The following is a 21049-nucleotide window of genomic DNA, read 5'->3' as shown; positions in this document are numbered from 1 at the left end:
ATCATGAAGTTGTCCAGATTGTCCATGTACGCGAGTAAAATCTGTTACTGGTTTCAAGACCACGCCCTTCTTCCGTAACGACACTATACAATTTTCTATCGACTGTATCCAACAGACCACTACCGCCATGGGTCAAAGATCGTCTTGTTGCACTTCCCAGTGTTAAACTCCTCATACGCTTTCGCAGCCTCGTCAATGCTAACCACCTTCTCGATCAAACTTCCATCTCCCCCAACGGTTCCAAAGATATCCTGTCTCCGCAGCAGCAAATCAAGTGCCATTGGCAACATAGCACGAACAGGGCAGCGGCCAAAGTCGAAGGACACATTCTTGTCGTATAGCTGACGACCTTGGAAAGGCATCATGGGCTCTTGGTGCACACCAATCGAGTGGATGCCTCCAAACGGCCGAACGACGTCGTATGCAAGAGTGAGTGCACTAGGATTTCCGACAACCTGTCCCGCGCGATTTGGTATGAATGGCACAACAGTCATCAGAATTTCGTACCTCGATAACCGCATTACAACCGATCCCTCCGGTCCATTCCTTTACCAGTGCCTTCCCTATCTCAATGTCTGCAACGACGTACTCACCAAACCCCTTCTCTGTCTTGGATATAATGGAGAAGATAGCCTCCATTCGTTTGCGACGCGCTTCAACAGGCTCAATGGCGACGACTTTGTACTTCAACTGTCGCGCCCCTAACATGTCGAGCAATGCGATTGATGCACACTGCAATGTATTTTAGCACATGCAAATCGTGCATGAAATGCTAGTAAATTACTGACCATCCCCACCGGGCCCAGCCCAACAACTGCAATCGTCAAGGCACGATCTTCAGGCAGCAACGTCAATGCTTCACTTTCTGCGCTGGCGCCAAGTGAGCTCAGCGGGTATGGCAAGCCGGTCGACATAGGCAAGAACTTGGGGTGACTGAGCGCTTGGAAGGCAGCAAAGACACCTGTCGGTAGGTTATCGCACAAGAGGAGCAGCGATGTGTCCGCAATACTGTTGATGTTACCCCTCATCGTCGAGGCCGCTTTCGCGATGCTGCTCAGATTATAGAGCGTCCCACCTGCGAATGGGACACGGACATATTGTGCTTGACCACCCGGAGTCGCCGGTGTACCGAAGAGCATGTTTCGCTCACAGCGGCAAGTGAAGCCAATCCGGCAGAAGCTGACATTCGGCCACTTGAGTATCTTGATTGCATTGACAGAAAAACAGACCTACTGGCATTCGCCGCACGACACGGTGAAGGGCGCTATTACCGTATCTCCGACTTTCAAGCTTGAGTACAGAGGAGGTCGTCGATCAGAGCCGGGTTTAAAGCTTTCACCCAGAGCTATGACTTCACCGAGGAATTCGTGACCACAGGTTAGACTTGAAAATGATATAAGGCCTCCAGTTGATTGCGTGTCTTTCTGAATGAATCCACACTTACACTTCATGAACATCTTCGTGGCCCCTGAATACATGCAGATCGCTACCGCACAAACCCGCGAGCTGAGTGATGACCGAAGTACATATTAACACGTCTGCAACGAATAGGTTAACCCGACAAAAGTGCTTACCCTAATTTTGACAATCGCATCGTCCGGGTGCTCTACTCTTTTCCAGAGGAGTCAGATCAAGAAACGTCCTGCATAAGAACTAAGGACATACTTCGGGATTGGAACTCTGTCAACGCGGATGTCAAAGGCAGGTGGGTGCGATCTCACAGCTTTCTGGGTGCCGTTCAGATCTGCAGACATGATGCAAGTTAAAGGAGGTCAAATAGGTTGGCTGCGAACAGGCCGTGTAGGACATCGATCGCTGCTATATTATTCATACGGACTCGGTCATAGTAGGCGGAACTCGACGATGATCACGCCGTCAATATTAATGACCCTGTCCCGTGCGACCGCAGGCTATGATTGACCCAATCTAAAACGAAACGTTTGGCATCACCGCCATGCTCGACGGACGCACGGCACACCTTATTGAGTCAAGTTGAGTTGGGCTCCAAGATCAGTATTGACGAGACTGGCAATTACAAAATTATGTACCGTAGGAGCTCGTGTGGGTTATGTATAAGAACGGTAGGGCTCGATATTAGCCCAATACGTTACGTGCCGCCAGGCATAAGAAAACTAGCATCAGCGATATTGGTCAAGAAACGCTCTATGACAGTTTTGCCTCGTCGTAGATTAATCAATGATATGCGCTCGTTGGGTAGATGAGCTTGATCCTTTGCAATGTGGTCAGTCAATTGGATCGATCCCACGAGCAAAGGCGACACGTACCGTACTCTGGCCCAAAGGTAAATGAAGGGCTTGACAACCGAACTCCTTCTCGAGGTTGGGTATAGACGGGATAGACTTGGTAAAATGGTGTCACTAATGAGTCAAAATGACGATCTCAGGAAACATGGGACTCACCCCTCCCTCTCTGATTCGCAGTGGCTCCTGACCCCACTCATCCCGAACTGCAGTCTCAAGCGCCTTGAACCACGGACCGTTCAAATCTCCGATCCACCAGTCTGCTGTTCTGTCGATGGTGACCTGTAAAAGCTTCAACAATGCATGACGCCCGATATGCCTCAGCTTTCGCACCTTCAGCTGGTTTGGTGATTGAAGTTGTCGGAAAGATTGCTCAAGGTGCTCAACGAGCGACTTGGTTATGGTAAATATGTCTTGATCGGGAACTAAACGAAGTGAAACTTTCGCATAAACCTTGCTTGGTATGACAGTGGAATCTAAGCGTGTTCAGCACAGAGAGTTACAGTACAAGCAAGAAACGTACTTCCAGGGCCTGATACGTTGATGCTATGCACGGTGCAGGCAGGCTCTCTCCACCGCGAGGAAAGTGTTTCCATAGGACGCTGAGCAACTTGAGAAAGTACATTATACATCTGTTTCTCATCTTCTACCATAGGCCGGACGCAGTCATCTGGGAATAAAGGTCGGCTCGATGAATGCCTACGTCTCAAGAAAGATTGAGTATCCTACAAAAATGTGGTACCGTGACTTTTCTCTGGCCATTACCAAGAGCAGCAAGCACTTGTATTCTGACATTACATTGAGTGTTTGCCAAGCAATAACGATGATGGAAAGAACCTTACAGGTCTTGCATCGGCTCAGATGCCGCGCCGCCCTCTATACCAGAGTGCAAATCCGGAGAAGTACTCGACACCTGGTTCAGGAGTAATCGTCAACCAGCCGCCTTCGCTCGCTAGGCAGGGACCACACCTCCACGGTACAGTGCACGACTCCTCTTAGACCGTATGTGATACACGGAGGTGATTCAGCGATCCACGTTGAGTTGCTATGGGGGAGGTGCTTCAGAGAATACTTTCATTATGGCAAGGATATGGTGTTACCTGACCAGTATTGCGTCAATGTCGCCTATCAGATGCTGTGATTTTCTTAGCCTATTTGAGCTCGAAAATATGGCAATGTATACCTTGTGCTTCTTTACTGCGTCCATGAATCCGCGACTACCATGCTCCTCTTCACCCTCAATCAGAAAAACGACGTCTACACCAAGAGCTCGTTGTCGTAAAAGGTCTGCGGCGGCGCACGCGACTGCGAGCACAGGCCCTTTGTCATCCGAGACGCCCCGTCCATACAGATAACCATTATGACCGGTGGCAGTGAATGGATCAGTCTTCCATCCCGCTGAAGGGGCAGGTATCACGTCGTAGTGGCTTTCATCCCAATGTCAAATTCCCGTTTATCATTATGAACTTCAGAAGAGCCTACCCATAGAACAGTAAACGCTTCTTGGGGTGTTTTCCTTGCGTGCCTACAAAAGTGGCGAGCACCAGTGGATTGACGCCTTCTTCGCATGGCAGCTGACTTTACCGTGAGCAACCAGTCAGCTTTATATAGGGCGGAGATTCTTCACCAGACCCGACTCTGCTCCTAGCTGATGCAGGCATTTCTTCAGCCATATCGCTGCCTGACGACAATCCTCCCGGTGAGCCGGATCCGAGCTGACACTGGGAATCGATACAAATGTCGATAACACATGAGTCAATGTGTCTGCGGATGCCCTTGAGTCGCGCGCATCCTCGCATAGATCTGAAAACCCCACCATTGCCAATTGTAGAGTCCTCTTTCTCATCGGCCCTGTCAGCTCCTGGTCTTGCCGGGAGAACACTGTTCCCTTTCTCAGGGGGTATTATGTCCCAAACCTGTAAACATGGACTGTTAGGTATCCATATAGGCGCCGAAGGGAGGACACACGTTGACAAAGCCATCATTTGCACCTGACACCATGAAGAAACCTTTATATTCGGAGAAGCGAGTGACCAGAGACGAGAGTATAATGCCATTGTGGGCTTTCCAAGATGCCGTACAGTCGAATGAAGCAGAGAAACGCTACAGTGTTCTTCAGGGTTGATGTCATCAGCGACATATGGATTACGCTTGCCTGAATTTGTCCATTCGCTGAGCATGTATACAGGTCTGTGTACATGAGCGAAAGGGAAAGGACGTCAACATTCTCCTGGACGATGAGGGTTCGAACCAGCGTCCTCGTTTCAGGGTCAAGAACCTTAACGTAACCGTCCTGGCAGCCTGCATAGATAATCTCGCGACGAGCAGCAAGAGACAAAACAGCGCCGTGCTGACACTCGTAGGTGTACACGAGTTTGAGACCAGTAGGAGAACACTCCCACATCTAAGTCGAATTTGTGAAGGTGAGAATTAGCACGGTGGCACTGCACGCACCTTTACGGTCTCGTCCCCGCTACCAGTAATCAAATTGATCATACCTAAGCCGGGGTACTCATCGTCTGAGCCTTCGCGATAGGAAGGCAGAAGTGCCATGCAATATATGTATCCATAATGCGCAGAATCAATGACGTTCGACGGCGGAATGTGCAAGGCTGAGCAGGAAATGGTCAGGCTCTCCGCAGAGGACTGTACCTCAACAGAGTTATTCGCGTATATGTCGGCCGGGCGGTGCTGGTACTGAGGGTAGCTATCGAAGAACTTGTGTGGCCTTCGGTTGGGCGTAGAGTTTCCTGATGTCACCTGCTGTTCGCTATGACAGCGCTTCATCTCCTGTGCGTTAAAACTGAACCATTGCAACGAAGTGTTTTGGCAACCGACATATACGGTTTGAAGAGAAGGGCTCCAGGCAAGCGAGAAGAGATCCCCAGCACCAGTTTCCAAGTAAGGGTGTAGCACATACAGGGGAGCAAGGGACTTTGTGGACCATATCTACAGCTTCGTGAAGACTGGCTGTGATTCGGAGCATGAGTTCTGACGCACCCTGACCGTGCTATCACCTGAGATGGACCATCATCAGTAACTGCCAATGATGAGACGGCAAATGTACTTACCTGCAGCACTGAAAAGCCAACACTTTTCCTTCGCGTACTCCAGTGCCAATACACTCGCGGTATGTCCGTTCAAGGTGGTTTTCAGGGTAAAACTCTGCTTGTCCCACACCTCGCATGCGTCTGAGACTCTGGTCTGTGCTGTCCAAGGTAGTTTAACGCGCGTACCTGTATTGTGGGACACTGTCCTCCAGTGAAGATGTGAGTGGCATCAGCCATGATGCACAAGACCGAGTTGTTCTCATTGCTCAGGGAATGAACGAGCTGAGGCAGAGGACCCGCACCGGGTATGTTACGACTGACGGAGGCTGGCCGATTCGGGATCACTGAAGCACCCATTGGGAGAAAAGAACATACGGTGGGGTATCCTGCCGGGTGGTAAGTTTGCCATCTTTTAAACGTCTAGACTCGTGGTACAAGCAAATGAATCGGGAAAAGCGATATTGCCTCAGGCTTTCTTGGGGAACGAATCCGCTGCCGGATCGAGTAGAGCTGGCGATAGAGATCCGCCTGTAAACTCAGCACCGATCTACACGTGTGGATAGCAAAGCAACGTTAGAGGTCAAAGCTAGTTGTCAGCGAGTGGGCAGATGTCTCGGAGGAGAATAAGGACGAAACGCGAGGTCAAGGGTTGGTGATTAGTATTTAATATGAAACCGCTATTCTGAAATCGCCGACAGATCTGCATGGACAAGTAGGATGAACTGATGTGAACGTTGAATGTATGCATCCACGACCAGACACGCTGCGTCGGAAGTCGTATCCGACATCCGCTGCCTGACTCGCACCAGAAACTCAGAGGCTGAGAGTGGCAAAACTTGCAATTGCCCAAGTTGCGTGACGCGTCGCGCAACCATTAAATTCCGTTCTGTTCGCGGTCTGCGGCTTTCTGTGACTTGATCGCTCCTTTCGTCATCTCATCAACCGACGCTCGTCAAATGGCGTCACCCAAAGCGGCCGAAGCCAAAGAAAAGGCGAGGATAAAGCCTTCAGGCTAAGGAGATCACGAATTGACAAATGTGTTGCAGGGAAATCAAGCTTTTAAGAGCGGGGACTACCCTGCAGCTATTGGACATTATACAACAGCCATTCTCGCAGACGCCAACGACCCAACGTTCCCACTAAACAGAGCTGCTGCCTATCTGAAGCTGGGCAAGTGCGTTTGAGACGCCAATTCTGCCTAGTCACGCAAGGGTACCAACTCGCGAGACAGGTTTAAAGATGCAGAACGGGATTGTAATACGGTCATCAAGTCAAGCCCTAAGAACCCCAAGGCGTACTATCGGCGTGGTCAAGCTCGACGCGGTCTGGAGAGATTAGACGATGCGTTGGCAGGTAAGTCCATTTCCCCTGGATGGGCAACACATAGGTGCAGACTTTGTTTAGACTACCAGAAGGCTTCGCAACTTCAGCCGGCAGATAGCTCTGCAAAGATGGAGATGGAAGCGATCCAAATTCTACAGAGTCAGCAAAAGAAGCCACGAACAGCAAAAGTTTGTCAAAGATCTTAGGGAATAAATCTGATCTTACAACAAAGTGTACAGGATATCGGCAGTACAAGTATCGGACTTGCATCTACTTCGGCTGAGGGTTCACATGCACATCCCAAACGGCGTCGCATACCAATAGAAATCGTTGAGCCCCAAGCGGAGCAGGAACATCCGAGTTCCTCTTCATTCGCGATAAATGTAGGACCAGCAGGACCAACTAAAGAAGACGGGCTTATTGAGGCGGTTTTTACTCGCTCGCTGACTCCTCAAGGCAAAGCATCGAAAGCATCGCCCACACCTCCCTCCAACCCCCCTCAAGAAACATCTCCGTCATCCTCGACCTCAAGAAATGGCGTGCCTACCCCAGCCCCTGTACGAGCAGGTGGCGGTATCTTCCGATCTTCCGGAGACCACACCTTATTCGATCCAAATAGACAAAACGGCACCCCCAAACAAACATCGTCTGCTGTCAAAGCCGCTGGAGAGTCTCGCCCGAGCCCAGCACCAACTCGGCCACCTATGACATTATTACAATTCACGAGATCTTGGGAAAACAACAAAGAAGATCGTCAGCGGTGGGAAACACTCAAGGTAGAGCATCCCCGATGCATGATAAACTCGTCAGTTTACAAACTGATCACCACCAACTAGACCGTACCACCTTCGGCAATCCCACAGCTATTCAAGACTTCGTTGGAACCCGCTTTCCTGGTGTCTATCCTACAAATGTTCCTGTCTGTTGCTGGATCTGCTTCGGAAGAGGAGCTCATGGAGATACGCGAGTACATGATTGCTCTTTCGAGAGCTCAACGGTTTAGCACGGTAATGTTGTTATTGAATAAGGAGGAGAAACAGCTGGTGAAGAAAGTTTGGGATAGCCTAGGAAATGTTAAGGATAAGGGTCACTGGAGTGTCGGTTGATGCTCATAACCGTAATAGTTTCAAATGCTCTAGTAACCATGGTCTTGATACACTGGAGCAAACGTTGCGAATGCTCGAGCGCTCGGATCTATGAGTCAACGACATGTTGTAAATTGTTGATGTAACAAGATGTAACACACGTGGAGGCCTCTTTCTATGACTTATGATCACTTCGCAAGATCAAGTACCATCCATGCCACCGATGGATCCACGTACTTATACATACCTGCATCTATAAGTAGTTTGAGGACCATGACGACATGGATCTCGGAGTGATTCTTGTTCAGCGTCGTCGGATCGGCCCGCGCTTCCAACAGCCATGCCTTATACCGGTAATAACCTCCGCCTTATAAATGCTTCTCTAGATTTCGGGACCCTGTCATGAATACCTCCCAGCTCCCGACGACGGACGAACATGAGATCAAGACCCTTAATACATTCAAGGCCAACCTTGCCAAGGATAACTTGTACATCCCCGCACGCGGCGACGCTCCCGCTTCCGCAGATGATATAACCCTCTTGTATGTGCTTGACCTCCTCTGAGTCCACCTAAGCCTTTTTAGGAGAAGATATAGTACTCAAACATTGTCTCAGACGCTTTCTTAGAGCACGCAAGCTAGATCAAGCCGGCGCCCACAAGCAATATGCCGCCGCAGACGCATGGCGACGTAAGCATGACGTCGACAATCTCTTCAAGAACTTCGATACCGACGAGATGGAGAATTCCCGCAAGTTCTATCCACGATGGACTGGAAGAAGAGATAAAGTAGGTCACCAACAGACCCATTGACCCTGTGATGCAAACCTCAGCCTCAGGATGGTCACCCCGTATATGTCTACCGGCTTGCGTCATTGGCCCCTGTGCAAGCAGAGCTCAACTCAGCTTCAGCGGAGCGCCGGTACCAGCGTATGTGCGTCCTGCTCGTGCCTCTCGTCCTTCATCCATCCTCATCTCAGAGTAGCGTTGCACTATATGAAGCAATGACTCATTTCGTGACACCGCTTTGCTCTCATCTCAAGCAACGCCCTATATATTCCACCACGAGCATAATAGATCTTGAGCAGGTTTCCTTGGGTTCTTTATGGTCCTTGAGAAGTCATTTGCAAGAAGCTTCGACGTTAGCCACTGCCAACTATCCTGAGACACTGCATCGGATTGCAGTAGTCAATTCACCATCTTTTTTCCCGACTATTTGGGGTTGGATCAAGGTAGATGATCTGACAGGCTCGTTCTACCAGTGTTCTAATTCGTGATAACACTACTATGGTAGAACTGGTTTGACGAAGGTACACGGAACAAGATCCACGTTCTCGGCAAGGACCCTGGGCCTGTACTTCGAAATCTGATTAATTCGAAGGATTTGCCTAAGGCATACGGGGGCGAGCTCGAGTGGAGATTTGAGGATAACCCCTCACTAGATGACGAGGCCAAAGAAGTTATCACTGAGATGCCCAGAGGTCCCTATATATTCAGAGAAGGCACCGTTCAGAAACCAAATTAAGCATGATGAACGGGGTATATGTTTGCACTGGAGTGGCTAAGAATAATTACAGAGTTGGGTCTAGGTATTATAGATATCGTCCATAACATACTGTCCTTCACAAAAAGCAAAAATAACAATAAGGAAATTGCAACGTGAGCAAGGGTTGAAATGTAATCATTCAAACTCGTCTTCTGGTTCCCTGCTGACGCCATCAGCGTTCCAAACTTCCAGAAACTACGTCGGTGAGTAATGGTAGTTATATATAATAAAAAAGCCTGGCTTACCGTTGTGCGCTGAGCTTCCATGTCCGTGTCACTCATAGCAGTCGTGACGAAAGGGAGCCGGTCCCAAATGATGGCATGTTGATGTCGTCGGACAGCAGGTTTGTCTCCAATGACACTTTTCTTTCCGATGACGAATTTGGAACATTTCCTACACGTAAGCTTAGCAATTAGTTTGAGGAAGTGGTATAGAACTGTTACTCTTCGGAAAGGCCGTAAAGATGCTTAAGGTGCGTTTTCAGAATCATGACCATCCCGATAATGATAGAGCTCCTCATGAGATCAACGTCGACTGTCCGTGCGTTGTTCGCTAAGGGGATATTTTTAGCGGCTGTAAGGTCTATGATTCTAAAGAGCTTACTTTGATCCTGACCTTGCTGAGGGTCCGACACCTCAGAACCCTGAATTTGTTCGATCATCACCATAGGGGCAGAAGTCCCGCGTAGCTGAGCAAGCAGGTTGGAAGGTGAAAGCGCCTCGACGATCTGCATGCCTGTCGTGGACAGAACAGATGTCAAAGACTTGATCACGGTCAAGACCTCCTCTTGAGTCTTGTACTCCAGCGCCGAGAAATTCTCGGCCATGTACCGCGCAAATTCAACGTCATCCTGTGGGAGTGTGTGTAAGTTTTAATAGTCTGTTTATGTATTACCCACCTGAGAAGACTTAAGCGAGCCAGATATGTCGAAAACCTTCAACAGAGCCCTCAACAGGTCCTGTCGAGTGTTTCGCTTTTCCCGAACTAGGGAATACCAACGCTGCAATAGTGCAACAGGGTCGGGTTGCGAACGATAACCTATTGTCGGTGTTAACCTCAGGCGACCCAAAGGAGCTTCATTTAGACCAACCGTGTGGAACGCCAGTAACAATTTTCTTCTGGTAGTCAAATGACCTCCGCGCGCTCACGATATAGCGTGCGTTGAGGAGGGACATATGCTTAGAATGCAAGACTGCGTGCAAGGCATTGGCTCGAGCACATAATTGTGCGGATGGGCTAGTCTCCAGTGCCACAATGTAAGGAAAAGACTGAATCGCGGAAACCGTCAGTATATTGTACAATTGATAAATGTACAATTTGCGGGATAGCTCACTTGAAGGGGGTGAGCCAGGCCCTGCTTGACTGTGAAGGTTAGAATGTCGACGGCCACACTCTGAATTTGATGATTTTGCGAAAGCACAGCCTCTAGGATGTAATCGATATAGCGTTGAACAATAGCAGAGCTGACACTACGAGGCTATTAGTTCAACATCACAAATAATAAGACCATGCATACCCAGAGTCAGCAAAACCATCTGTATTACCAACTAGCTCCTCCATATTGACAGACGAGTTGTTAGTCTTCTTCTGCGCATTCACTATGCAATGATGAGCCCTAATTTATTGGTTTTCAAGCATGGCTGTGCTCACGTTTCTCCTGAGCAGAGTGTTTAGCTGCCTCAGCTGCCAAGAAGTCATGCATAATCTTTAGCAGGCGGCCACGACTATCTTCGTCAGTTGACTGGAAGATGTCGTCCATAATGGTTGCGGAAGAGTCCACTGTCATGAGAGAAGGCTGAGCCCGGAACAAGAAGCCTGAAAAACACAGTGAGTGTGCGTCACGAGTAACCGAAGAGGGTACTTTACCGAGGCATTGCAGAACGCGGCCCTTCAGGCCAGCATTGTTGACCTTGCGATACAAGCGTAAAAGACTATCATAGATATGGAGAACAATAGAACCCTTGAATGTGAATGTAAGTAGCCTGATCAGCATAACATATGGAACGTGATCACCTGCGCCACGGTATCGAGATCCACGGTAAGTGCTGTAATAATTTAGCAGACACTTCTACAAGGTCTGAGCTTACTTACATTGATCTTCCTCGCGAAGGTGGTCGAAATCACAATGCTCTGCCAGCAGGGAGACGATGAAGATGAGAATAGACAAGGATTTTGCTTCCATCTGATTCATCTCTTGGTTCGCCGGACGATTGATGGCTTGCTGCAGTCTCACTGAAAAGACATGAGGCCACAAGTTAGGATATCACCAAGATGAAATACCAACGATTGCAAGATTTAAGTAACCCAACAAGACGAGTGAAGTCGTGAGTCAAGTGTTTGACCACCATACAGATACATGCTACAGCTTCTTGAAGGCCCTTGAAAAACGTTGGCAGCGAGTTCAGCGAGTCAAAATTGAGCTTACCGAGACACCACCCGCGCTGGATGGTTTAAGAATCATTGGCTGCAGAATTAGTTGTAGTTCCTGGCCAAACTTAACGGCAGTTTTGGGCATGTGAGGGATTGAAATTCGGAATATCTTTAGTAGGTAGTCGGAGATTGCCAGCTCCTCTGCCTGTTTGAGAAGTCCATGGATGAATATGGATGAAACACTAGAATTTGTTCGTACCGAAGTTGGGTTTTTGAGATAGGGTAGTAAAGTCGATGCGTTGGCTCCCGACAAGACATGGGGGTATGAGGTGGTAAACAGGTATATGGTTCGTATGCAAGTTTGAATGGTCTGTAAGTCACCATCAGTAATGTTCAATGGCAGAAATACGATACAAACTCACGAAGCCAGGCAGTTCGGTTGCGTCAACTAGTCCATCAATCAAAGTTTCACAAATTTCAGAATAGCTAGAGCGAAGCGAAGCAGTTTCTACGGTATCGTCCCCTTGGGCCATAATCCGATGTAGCATGTCCTCCAAAGGCGATTGGCGATCTTTGAAGTTAGCTGACACTCCCATAATAACCGATACTTTGGAGAGTAAAGGAGCCTTGTCGCCATTTGCACTTCTGGGTTTCGAGTTTGATGAACCTTGTCCGGCACCCTGAAACCAAAGCTCTTCGATGGTTTTAACGGCTAGATCCCTGACAGTTTCGTCCTCGTCAAGCATGCGAAGTACCATCCTAGTTGCAATGTCAATCCGACAACTCAGTGAATCTTCCACAAAGTAATATGCCCTCAGTAGTTTGATCACGCGCTTGCGGACGCCTAGGCCTGTATCCTGTGTGCATGGTTAAACCATATCACAACAGCTGGAGGATACAACAACATACTGCGATCCGCTCTGATATCCTCTTGTAATAGTCGCTAGCGACTTCGGGCGAATCTATCATGTATTTGCCAATCAACTCTACCGCGGCATCGCGCACAGCAGGCGAGCTATCAAGCAAATGACTTTCGATTGCTCGGCGCACATTTGCCTTGCGTCCAATTTAGGATAGTCCACTAATACGAAGAGAGGGGTACGAACCATTGCCAAGACGCTTGGATCACTTGTAACAATCTGGCCCAATGCTCGCAGCGCTTTCGTACGCATGAACACGGGCGGGGCATCAAGCGCAACCAAGATTACGTTGAGTATGGGGTTAAAAGAGCTGCGAAGTCCTTGAATAGTGCCAATTTCTTCTGCTAGCTGATCGATCCTAGCGACCTCCTCCTGTGACCTAGCAGACTATGAGCATCGAAAGAGTACTGAGACGCGTGGAGACGTCCTCACCCGACGTTGAAGACATCGACAGTGTGGTCCGTCCAGACACCCCGCAAAGCGTCTTTCAGTTTTGTGCACAAGACAGTTCGCTTATCCCTAACTGATTCTGGCTCGTCGTTGTCTTCGGCCTCCAAGATGACACACTGGTTCTTGAGCGCTGACGATAGCTCTTGACCCAATGTAGCTGCGGCGAGTTCTCTAGCACTCTAAAAGGGGGTTGAGGTTTAAGCCAATCAGTAAGCAACAAACTTACGTTGCACGCAGGATCATCCGACAACCTCTGACAGAGGTTAGACAGAATGTCCACATGCTTTGACAACAGCCGGTTTAGTTCATCTACGCTATGCTTCGCAACGATCTTGGAGTGGGGAAATTAGCTTAGGAGGTGAGCGATTCCAAAGCTTCTGACGCACCTCGTCCATAGGCTGGAGAGGCCGCTTTTTTCTATCATTTACTTTCAGCGCGCTCGATCGTATCCGTGCTGCAATAACGCCCAGATGATCTAGCGCAATGCTCTTAGCGCCATTAGTATCAGCTTGATTACTCGTCTTGACATCATCCAGCGTAGATATCTGCATGGTACAAAATTGAGTGCGGGTCAGATCCACTGACTACGTGGCATACCATGAATTTGCACAGGATTGTCAGTAAGAGACTAGCGGCAGGCCACTCGGGCCAGAAAAGCACAGAGAGCACGTCAGAAATGAGGCCATCGAGGATGCTGCGATATTCGGCCTCATTGGATGACTTTGTTTGTTTGCCTTTGCCGGACCTAAGAGCAATGAACTATACACTAATAAACATTCACTTGGGCTATACCTCTGCGTTAAGAACAGCACTACGGTCTTTGCAGCATTGGCGGCGGATTCCAGACCCCCACCGTACAATCGGATTTCCTAGGCGCAGTGATAAATAGATGGTGCTTGTGCAGCTGTACAATACCCCTACCTCGTCGTCGAGTTCATCTAATACTGGTTCGGGATGTTTTTCGTGAAAGCTATCGTTTCTTCGCATAGCAACATTACGCTGACGGTCCTTGTGTATTCTCCTAGCAGCAACTCGGACGTCGTGTGCTGACGTCTGAACGAGCTGTAGCAGCAGTGCTGAAACAGTTCGTATTGATCGACCGTCTCGGAGACTGAATATGGAAGTTGCCTCAGAGCACCGAATCAAACTAGCTGTGAGTAAGCTCACCGGAACTGGCTAGTCTTCTTGTTTGAGTCGGAAAGCTTGATGAGAGAAGTCAAGATCTCCTCAATTATCCACGACCGTTGGTCTTCATGTTTAGCAAAGATCTGGTTTTGGATCAAAGTTAGCGCATGCTAAAGTCGACAGGATAGAGGGCTCACACTACGAATCAACGACATCGCTTCCAGTCGCAAACCTCTCATGGCGCTCTTTCCAAGGATCTGGGCGACATTGTTATCCTTGCCCTTGCCTTCATTGTCTGGTAGTGACTCCACGACGAAAAAAGGCCCGATAGCGATATAGACCGTTTGAATGATGATGCTGTCAGACATGACTAAATTTTCACGGGAGATGAGGCTGTCGACACGAGGGAAGATCGCTGAAAGGGCCTGGAACAGTTCACCAAGTTCTCGACGGACCTCCCTAGACGATGGATGCAAGTTCTTCTGCAGAAGCAGCAGCTGAGGTGACGGTGGTGAACTTTGGCCAACGTACTCGAGGAACGCGTATACAACATTTTCAAGCTGGTTTTTGATTGCTCGTAGACACGTCGTGATCAGTTCTTCTGAGTAAAGCTTTGGTAAAGAACTCCGTTAACAAAACGCAATATTTAACAAGAGGAAGGCCACCAACCTGCTTGGTAAGGTCCTCGCCGGATAGGAGTGAAATGCAGCATTCGGCAGCTACTATACTGTCTTTAGCTATCTCAAGCTGTCTAACGACAAAGTTGCCGTCTACCCCGGCAAGTCTCTCGGCGCTGGAGGCTTTTGACTGTGAAGGTTCATCATCCACTTGCATGTCGTCCAGTTTTGGAGTACCTCTGGATCCCTCTCGTTGTGACGCGCTCGGCTTGGCGGCTTTTCTTGTTTTTGGTTTTCGCGGCGAAGTGAGAATTTCGGCATTTAAGGAAGTGAGACCAAAGGGATCAAGATCTTCTCCAGCTTTAACACTGCGCTCCAAGATCTTAAAAAGCCGCGCAAGAACGTTAGTCTCAACATCAGCCAAGCTACCCCATGTCCGAGGAGAGCCTGCTCCGCTAACAAGGCCATCTTTCATTGGACGTCTGAGACGTTTCGTTGGTCGAGCAAGCTGACTTATGTAATTTGTCAGCTTCCGAATGAGTCCAGTCTGGAGATGAGGTTGGTTGCAGTCTGGAGTCAGCGGCGAGAAGAAATTTTTCGGCAGTTCTGATATTTCCGTATCGGCTGGTAACGTATCTTCTGCCTCAAAAATATCCTCAATGAGCGCAGAGAATTTCTCAAGAGGAACTATGGCTGCCAGTTAGTGGCGTATATAACTGAATTTCAAGGGTATCCGTACCTCTTTCATCCCGATCGCCGGTGCGACGTGACGAATTAGGTTTATTACTATGGATGCGAGTCTTTGTAGGGGCTGGATCGTCTTCGACTGAGCCATATCCTCCTAGGTCATCAGGAGACGCCGGCCTCGGGCGTTGCGAAGAGCGCGAAGTAACTAGAGGTGGTCGCGATGGAATTTCCACATAAGCCATGATCTGCCGGGACTTCTGTGGGTGCGAGGCCTTTGGAACCAACGGCTTCTTCGGAGCATCTCTAAGCTGGCCCGACGCCATACGCTTAATGGATGGTGTGTCATGTCCCTCCTCTCGCTTCCGCTTTTGCGGAGAAGTCTGGTTGGACCAAGAAATGAAATTATTTGGCGTATGACGGGCAGGAGGAGGTAGAATGAGACGCTTCGGCGTCTCTGGTCTCACGTGTCCGGTTTTCTGATCTACAGGCGCCAGAATATCAAGTTCGTGTTCCATAGGTCTCTGAACATGGTTTTCCTGCTCTAGCACCTGGAGCCTTGATTGCAGGAAAGTGTCAAAAAATGCAGGTGACTCATCCGCGGTGGGCTTTGCTGGAGAATTGGGTTGCTGGTGCTGGCGATGGTATTCGTGCTGAGGCTGTGATTGTTGATATTGCTGTTGAGACTGTCGTTGTTGTTGTTGCTGCTGCTGCTGTTGCTGCTGTGCTGGAAACCCGAGAGCATGTGCAAGCGAGGAGGAGCTAGAATGCATGGCAGGAGGCGGAGGTGTGGGGTAGGCCGAGGCCGGACTGACGCGATGGAACACAGAACTAACAAATGCGGGAGGCTGGTAGGCTGACATAGTGCCATGCGACTGAGCCCATTGTGACGGTAAAGAATGATGCCCAGGCAGTTGGCTGGTTGAAGATGTGAGTGGAGCAGAAGAAGCTAAGAACTCCATACTCACGAATTTGCGAAACCTGTAGTCAAAACTCCAGCTGTTTGACCCCTGACATTGTCCCAGTACGCGCGATTGTCATTTGGCGTATGACGTGAAGAGAGATAATCCAGTTCGCGATTGTAGTTGGCATAAAGCGAAGACTGTCCAGTCGTGTCTTGGCTCGGGACGATGTAGCTATGGTTCATATATGCGGGTGTCGTAGCAGTGAGCGTAAGATTGCTCAAGTGTCGGGCCACTAAAAGATAGCGCATACATTAGACATTTATAGGTTGTTTATCAGTAGTATTACCATGTGACGATGGTGATGCAGACGCAGTTGGATACACGGCTAGCAAACTGTGGGCTTGGTGAACCGAGTCGGAATCCTGAGGCGCGAAGCGTGTGCCATTCGTGTCTGGAGATCCCTGTGGCCTCGAAGCATATTGATGTTGGGAATATTGTTGAGGATGGTGTTGAGGTGTTCGATGACTGGGGTAGCCCCATTGTGACTGTTGCCCGTTCATGTCATGGAACGTTGAAAGAGAGTTGAGCCCAAAATCAGTGGCACGTTCCTGCGCAGAAGCTCCTCGACCCGACTTGTGAATGAGAGCGCGCCTGGGGCACGCGCGCGGCACGCGTCACACTGGCAATGATTACGCGTGATGTCACGGCGGTAACTCCTGTCACTGAACGGAGCCCGATGCTATTCTTCCGGATTCCACATTGCCACAAAGGGCTGAGTTAGCATCCTCCATCATCGATGCATCCGTGAATCCATGACAGATGATAATTAACCATCATATCAGGAACGTGAACTTTCCGAACAGCAAATCATTGCAGTTAGCCGGACACAAGTTGAAGTAAAGAGAAACCCTAGCGTAGTACTACATAGTGAATTGCAGAGCGCCATATATCAAGTCTTCCTTCTCTTAGGTCCTCTGCCCTCAGCGGCATCGGTTTCCCGCTTCTGCTTCATCCCTGCTGCCCTCATTATCTCCTTCCGCTTCTCCTTGTCCTTCTCTATCCGCTTCTCATCATCCTTCTCGATCTTCTTCCGATGCACCTCTTTCCTCTCCTTCTGCTTCTCCCGTCTTCTTGCGACCTGATCCTTTCGTAGCGCCCGCACCTGCTGCAGAAGTGCGACTGCTTTCTTCTCCTCTGGCTCCATGATGACAGCTCGCTTCTGCATGTACGTCTGCCTTTGCTGCGGTTTCATGAGCTTGGGCTTTGATGCATAGGGTAAATCAGCCTGAAGTTTCTTCGGGACCTTCAGAGGATTGAAGCGGCGCGCAGGCCGGTCGATGAGCTTGTAGTGCGAGTTCACATTTTGAGGTGTTTTAAGTCCTTGCTCCCGGCGGACCTCTCCCGTCAGACGCATGCCTGACCAGTGGCCTTTATCCGAAAGCAGAAGGGAAGTGATGGGATTGTAGAAGGGTCTTGGCTGAATGGAGTACCATGCGCGCAAGAATACGATATCTGTTATCCATTCAGTATGGCTTCTAAACTCTTGCATTATTGTACTAACCACTCATGAGCACTTTGTCTTCAAAGGTCGCACGGAATGCCCCATCTGGTTTCGAGAGGGCCTTTTTCACCTGACCTCTGAGGCCAGATACAGTGCGGATGTTGGCGCCTTCAAACTTAGCAACTTCAAGAGCGCTGTTGAACATGTCTTTGATGAAGGCAGTGTTCTTGTAGATTTTGAAAGGGGTTCCAGTGAGCTTCAACTTCTTGACAATCTTGATGGACTTGTCGATGTCCAAGACAACGCCCGTAGCCGAGATCCTGAAGCCAGATGACTCTCCACTGAGCGAATTGAAGGCACAGAAGCCCGTGTTGGGTAACGAAACAGGGCCATAGAAGGTGGCATAACAATGCATGTGTTCTGGCGTATACTTTAACATTCGCATGCGAATCGAGTGATCGTCGAGAGAATAAATGGGAAGACTCTGGAACCGCCGCCAGCCCAACGAAAAAATCAGTGGATCATTGGTCTTGAGAGTCTTCGTGAACCACCTGTGACGCTTTATGCGAACTTGCAAATATCCGAACTGCTCTTCCGCAGCTAGCAGACCACCAACGAGGATTGGATAGGAGGGGTCAAAGTTCTTGATCATTTCGCAAGGGACATCTTCAAGCTCAATGCGAAGGTACATCCCAGGCCGGTAGCCCTCAATCTGAGCACGAGCCTCTGTTTCGATGCCTTCGAATTCAGCCTTGTTAAGCTGGAGCTGTTTAGCGATCTCGTCCTTCTTCTCGTCATAGAAGTCCATGCCAGAGTTTGAGGGCTCGTCGTACTGTTCGTCAAATTTACGCTTGAGCGCCTCCTTCTTGGCGGCTAAGGCTGCTTCTGGATCTTCTGTTAAGGCAGTCGCGGATGCATTTACGTCAGGCGCCTCCAGATCCACAAAGTCACCCCCTTCCGAATCTTCGTATTCGTTCTTGTCACCATCGTCGTGGTCGCCACCAGAATCGCCAGTGATGAACAGGTGCCGTATAGAGTCAAGAAGCTCTTCGTCCGACCATTGTTTGAGGTCTTCGGGATCAAGATCTTCCTTTGTCTTGTCAGTGTCATCCACGGTTGTCGCTGCACTGCGTAGCTGGAAGAAATCGCCGTCGTCCAGGTCGTCTTCTACCTCACGAGCTTCTGCGGAAGGATTGGTCTCCAACACTTGTCGCGGTGTTAAGGAGCTTGAATATATCAATGAGAACCAATCCTTTCGCCGATTTCTCCGACCCAAATTGAACGTTATTGCTGCTTTGGATGCGAGATTTGTCTTCCAAGCTGGTGCATCTTCGGTGTTGTCTTCTTCACCTTCGCAAACATTGACTTCCTCCACATCCACATCGCTATCCAAATCGTCATCGAAGCCCATATCAGAGTCGCTTTCTGCAAACACGACCTCGCCATTCTCTGCTTCACCAGAAGCGGGACCCATAGGACGAGAGACACGACGTAGGCTGCGACGACCTTCGGTCTCCAATATTGAGACACCAACCTTGGGACCTTTATCACTATCCTCCCCATCCGTATCCATGTCGTCTGAGCCGGCATCGGACCCCATCTCACTGCCGTCGTCTTCGTCACCGCCGAGATCCGATTCTTCTTCATCCCCCGCCTGTTCGTCCATTTCGTCGTCATCGCGGGCCAATACATTCAGAGGAAGCGACGATGAGCCTAACAGACGTATTTGGCTGCGGGCTACTCCCTCTTCTAACGTATTGGCTGCGTCTTGGAGGTCCATTACCATTTGTTCTCCTTCGCCTTGGGGCACTGAAAAGAACCAAGAGTTAGCATGTGCGTATAATGGATTATAGCATTCGTACCGCCATCGGCATCGCGCGAGAAACTACCCGGGACGTTCACGTAGACCGCGTCTTTATCATACGTTACACCGCCTACATCACTCATTGGCGCGTGAATGAGTAACTTCTTCTTTTCGCTCAGCTTCCTTCGCTTTTCTGAGTCCGCATCTGGAAAAGGGCAAGGATCTCCAAGCAACGAAACACTTCTCAGTGACATGTCGCCGACACCAGGAATGTGAACTCTAGAATTCTGCCGAAGGTTCGTCCCACGAAGATACCCGTACAAGGTCACCGTTCGATTGCACATGCCATCAGATGAGCGTATAAGCTCACGAGAGGTCATGTCTTCAATTCGATCGGCCAGCAAATATGGGTGTTGATTGCGGAAAACGAGAGGGCGGAACTTCATGACACTGATGAAGCGGGAGAGGTTGAGAATCTCGGTGTCCGGATAGCGGCCGTTGAGTACACCGGAAAGATAGAACAGTTTAGCACCCTGATAAATCTCCGTCCAGAAACGCTTCTTGAGCGTTTTTTTAGTAGAGCTAAGGGTCGCAGCCTTTTTGATGAGATCGAGGTGGGTCAGGATACCGATGACTTTTGGAAACCCATGAGACTGTAGTATATTCAGAAACTCAAATGTTTCCTTGAAGCAAGCACGAAAGTCAAGAGAATCCCTGGACTAGTGGTTCATATGCGCACCATTTCGAAGCCATACGAACCATCTATCATGAGGAGAACCAAGTCAGCGACCTTGCCAACGTCGATCATCGAATTAAGGTCATTATTGCATTCAACGAAGGTAAGTCTTCGTTTCTTCCCTGCAATGACGGTGATAGGGCCTTTTGCCTCGGATAGTGTTTGCTTAGAATAACGTCTAACCAAGCTTTTCAGCAAAGTCGTTTTGCCAACCCCTGGCGGACCAACAATAGCGACGATGATAGGCGGCGGCTCATCGTCGGGGGTGCGATTTACCAAAGGGACATGAAGACGAGTTTGGTCTCGCTCGGCGTTTCGTCTTCCCTGGCGGTCTGCATTTCTGCCAGACTTTGGGGCAAATGCCTGGAGGAGATTTATTGGTGTTTGGTGAGATGTCAAGGGGTGATCACGAGAAAGCGCACTTTTTCGTTAAACCCTTGCTTCTCTTTCCCTTTGCCCTTTTTCTCTGCCTTTTTGCCCGATTGCGCGGGCCTGTGGGCCTTGTTTGACTGTTCGTCCGCCATAATTTGGCCGTCGGCGTCAGGAGCGAGCTTGCCGGATTCCGCTGAAAAGTTATTGCATGCGACATCTTTCCTGATCGGCAGTAGCATCACGATGCACGTGACAGACGCGCCGCTAGTCCATGTGTTGTGGTTTGGTTACGCGCTTCGGCA

At 49.4% G+C, this 21049-nt stretch overlaps 5 protein-coding genes across 5 annotated transcripts; 1 reads left to right on the top strand and 4 right to left on the bottom strand.

Moving 5' to 3' along the window:
• Positions 1-34: 34 nt before the first annotated feature.
• On the bottom strand, positions 35-1782 carry CONPUDRAFT_104507 (uncharacterized protein). Its single transcript, XM_007770447.1, has 7 exons — positions 1666-1782; positions 1575-1611; positions 1445-1506; positions 1234-1383; positions 789-1179; positions 508-732; positions 35-455 (listed from the first exon to the last, which is right to left on the bottom strand). The coding sequence occupies exons 1-7, from the start codon at positions 1752-1754 to the stop codon at positions 120-122; spliced, it is 1290 nt and encodes a 429-aa protein (XP_007768637.1). The 5' UTR covers positions 1755-1782; the 3' UTR covers positions 35-119.
• A 222-nt stretch (positions 1783-2004) lies between these two features.
• On the bottom strand, positions 2005-6005 carry CONPUDRAFT_124264 (glutathione degradosome). The gene is made up of 19 exons (XM_007770446.1): positions 5687-6005; positions 5498-5637; positions 5333-5441; positions 5262-5278; positions 4716-5210; positions 4411-4665; positions 4230-4364; positions 4078-4177; positions 3889-4025; positions 3744-3835; positions 3362-3688; positions 3231-3306; positions 3104-3174; positions 2991-3049; positions 2785-2931; positions 2595-2737; positions 2421-2543; positions 2286-2360; positions 2005-2230 (listed from the first exon to the last, which is right to left on the bottom strand). The coding sequence occupies exons 1-19, from the start codon at positions 5718-5720 to the stop codon at positions 2108-2110; spliced, it is 2658 nt and encodes an 885-aa protein (XP_007768636.1). The 5' UTR covers positions 5721-6005; the 3' UTR covers positions 2005-2107.
• Positions 6006-6354: 349 nt separating this feature from the next.
• CONPUDRAFT_55974 (TPR-like protein) lies at positions 6355-7740 on the top strand (the record flags this gene model as incomplete). The annotated part of the gene is made up of 4 exons (XM_007770045.1): positions 6355-6485; positions 6543-6698; positions 7317-7410; positions 7471-7740. Coding segments are annotated over 4 exons (651 nt in total), but the record flags the coding sequence as incomplete, so codon positions are not given.
• Positions 7741-8304: 564 nt separating this feature from the next.
• Positions 8305-16978, bottom strand: CONPUDRAFT_165445 (uncharacterized protein). The gene is made up of 30 exons (XM_007770445.1): positions 16681-16978; positions 16398-16626; positions 15485-16347; positions 14798-15432; positions 14326-14739; positions 14171-14271; positions 13925-14114; positions 13796-13872; positions 13601-13748; positions 13390-13548; positions 13230-13334; positions 12986-13182; positions 12740-12932; positions 12543-12689; positions 12056-12490; positions 11893-12003; positions 11689-11838; positions 11548-11641; positions 11355-11495; positions 11277-11308; positions 11130-11223; positions 10914-11078; positions 10780-10861; positions 10597-10732; positions 10354-10531; positions 10162-10301; positions 9867-10113; positions 9707-9815; positions 9509-9656; positions 8305-9458 (listed from the first exon to the last, which is right to left on the bottom strand). Exons 1-30 carry the CDS (start codon positions 16892-16894, stop codon positions 9399-9401), a joined length of 5994 nt encoding a protein of 1997 aa, XP_007768635.1. The 5' UTR covers positions 16895-16978; the 3' UTR covers positions 8305-9398.
• A 219-nt stretch (positions 16979-17197) lies between these two features.
• On the bottom strand, positions 17198-20899 carry CONPUDRAFT_124254 (DUF663-domain-containing protein; the record flags this gene model as incomplete). The annotated part of the gene is made up of 5 exons (XM_007770444.1): positions 17198-17846; positions 17896-19644; positions 19698-20322; positions 20379-20738; positions 20798-20899. 5 exons carry the CDS (start codon positions 20897-20899, stop codon positions 17284-17286), a joined length of 3399 nt encoding a protein of 1132 aa, XP_007768634.1. The 3' UTR covers positions 17198-17283.
• Positions 20900-21049: the final 150 nt, after the last annotated feature.

The sequence above is a fragment of the Coniophora puteana genome (genome assembly GCF_000271625.1).
Source record: "Coniophora puteana RWD-64-598 SS2 unplaced genomic scaffold CONPUscaffold_6, whole genome shotgun sequence".
NCBI lineage: Eukaryota > Fungi > Basidiomycota > Agaricomycetes > Boletales > Coniophoraceae > Coniophora > Coniophora puteana.
Note: the sequence above shows the minus strand (reverse complement) of the source record. Positions and strands in the feature narration are given on the sequence as shown.

Bases quoted from the DNA above. Each gene is read 5' to 3' on its own strand.
- CONPUDRAFT_124264 (XM_007770446.1), bottom strand. From the start codon at position 5,720: ATGGCAAACTTACCACCCGGCAGGATACCCCACC. The intron at 3,175-3,230 runs GTGTGGTCCCTG...CTCCTGAACCAG, and splicing joins TCGTGCACTGTACCGTGGAG to GTGTCGAGTACTTCTCCGGA. The intron at 3,050-3,103 runs GTAAGGTTCTTT...ATGTAATGTCAG, and splicing joins TCTGAGCCGATGCAAGACCT to AATACAAGTGCTTGCTGCTC.
- CONPUDRAFT_165445 (XM_007770445.1), bottom strand. From the start codon at position 16,894: ATGAACGGGCAACAGTCACAATGGGGCTACCCCAGTCATCGAACACCT. The intron at 14,115-14,170 runs GTGAGCTTACTC...TTCCATATTCAG, and splicing joins AAGAAGACTAGCCAGTTCCG to TCTCCGAGACGGTCGATCAA. The intron at 9,816-9,866 runs GTAAGCTCTTTA...ATATCCCCTTAG, and splicing joins TCAGCAAGGTCAGGATCAAA to CGAACAACGCACGGACAGTC.
- CONPUDRAFT_104507 (XM_007770447.1), bottom strand. From the start codon at position 1,754: ATGTCTGCAGATCTGAACGGCACCCAGAAAGCTGTGAGATCGCACCCA. The intron at 1,384-1,444 runs GTAAGTGTGGAT...ATCATTTTCAAG, and splicing joins CACGAAGATGTTCATGAAGT to TCTAACCTGTGGTCACGAAT. The intron at 733-788 runs GTCAGTAATTTA...AATACATTGCAG, and splicing joins GGCTGGGCCCGGTGGGGATG to TGTGCATCAATCGCATTGCT.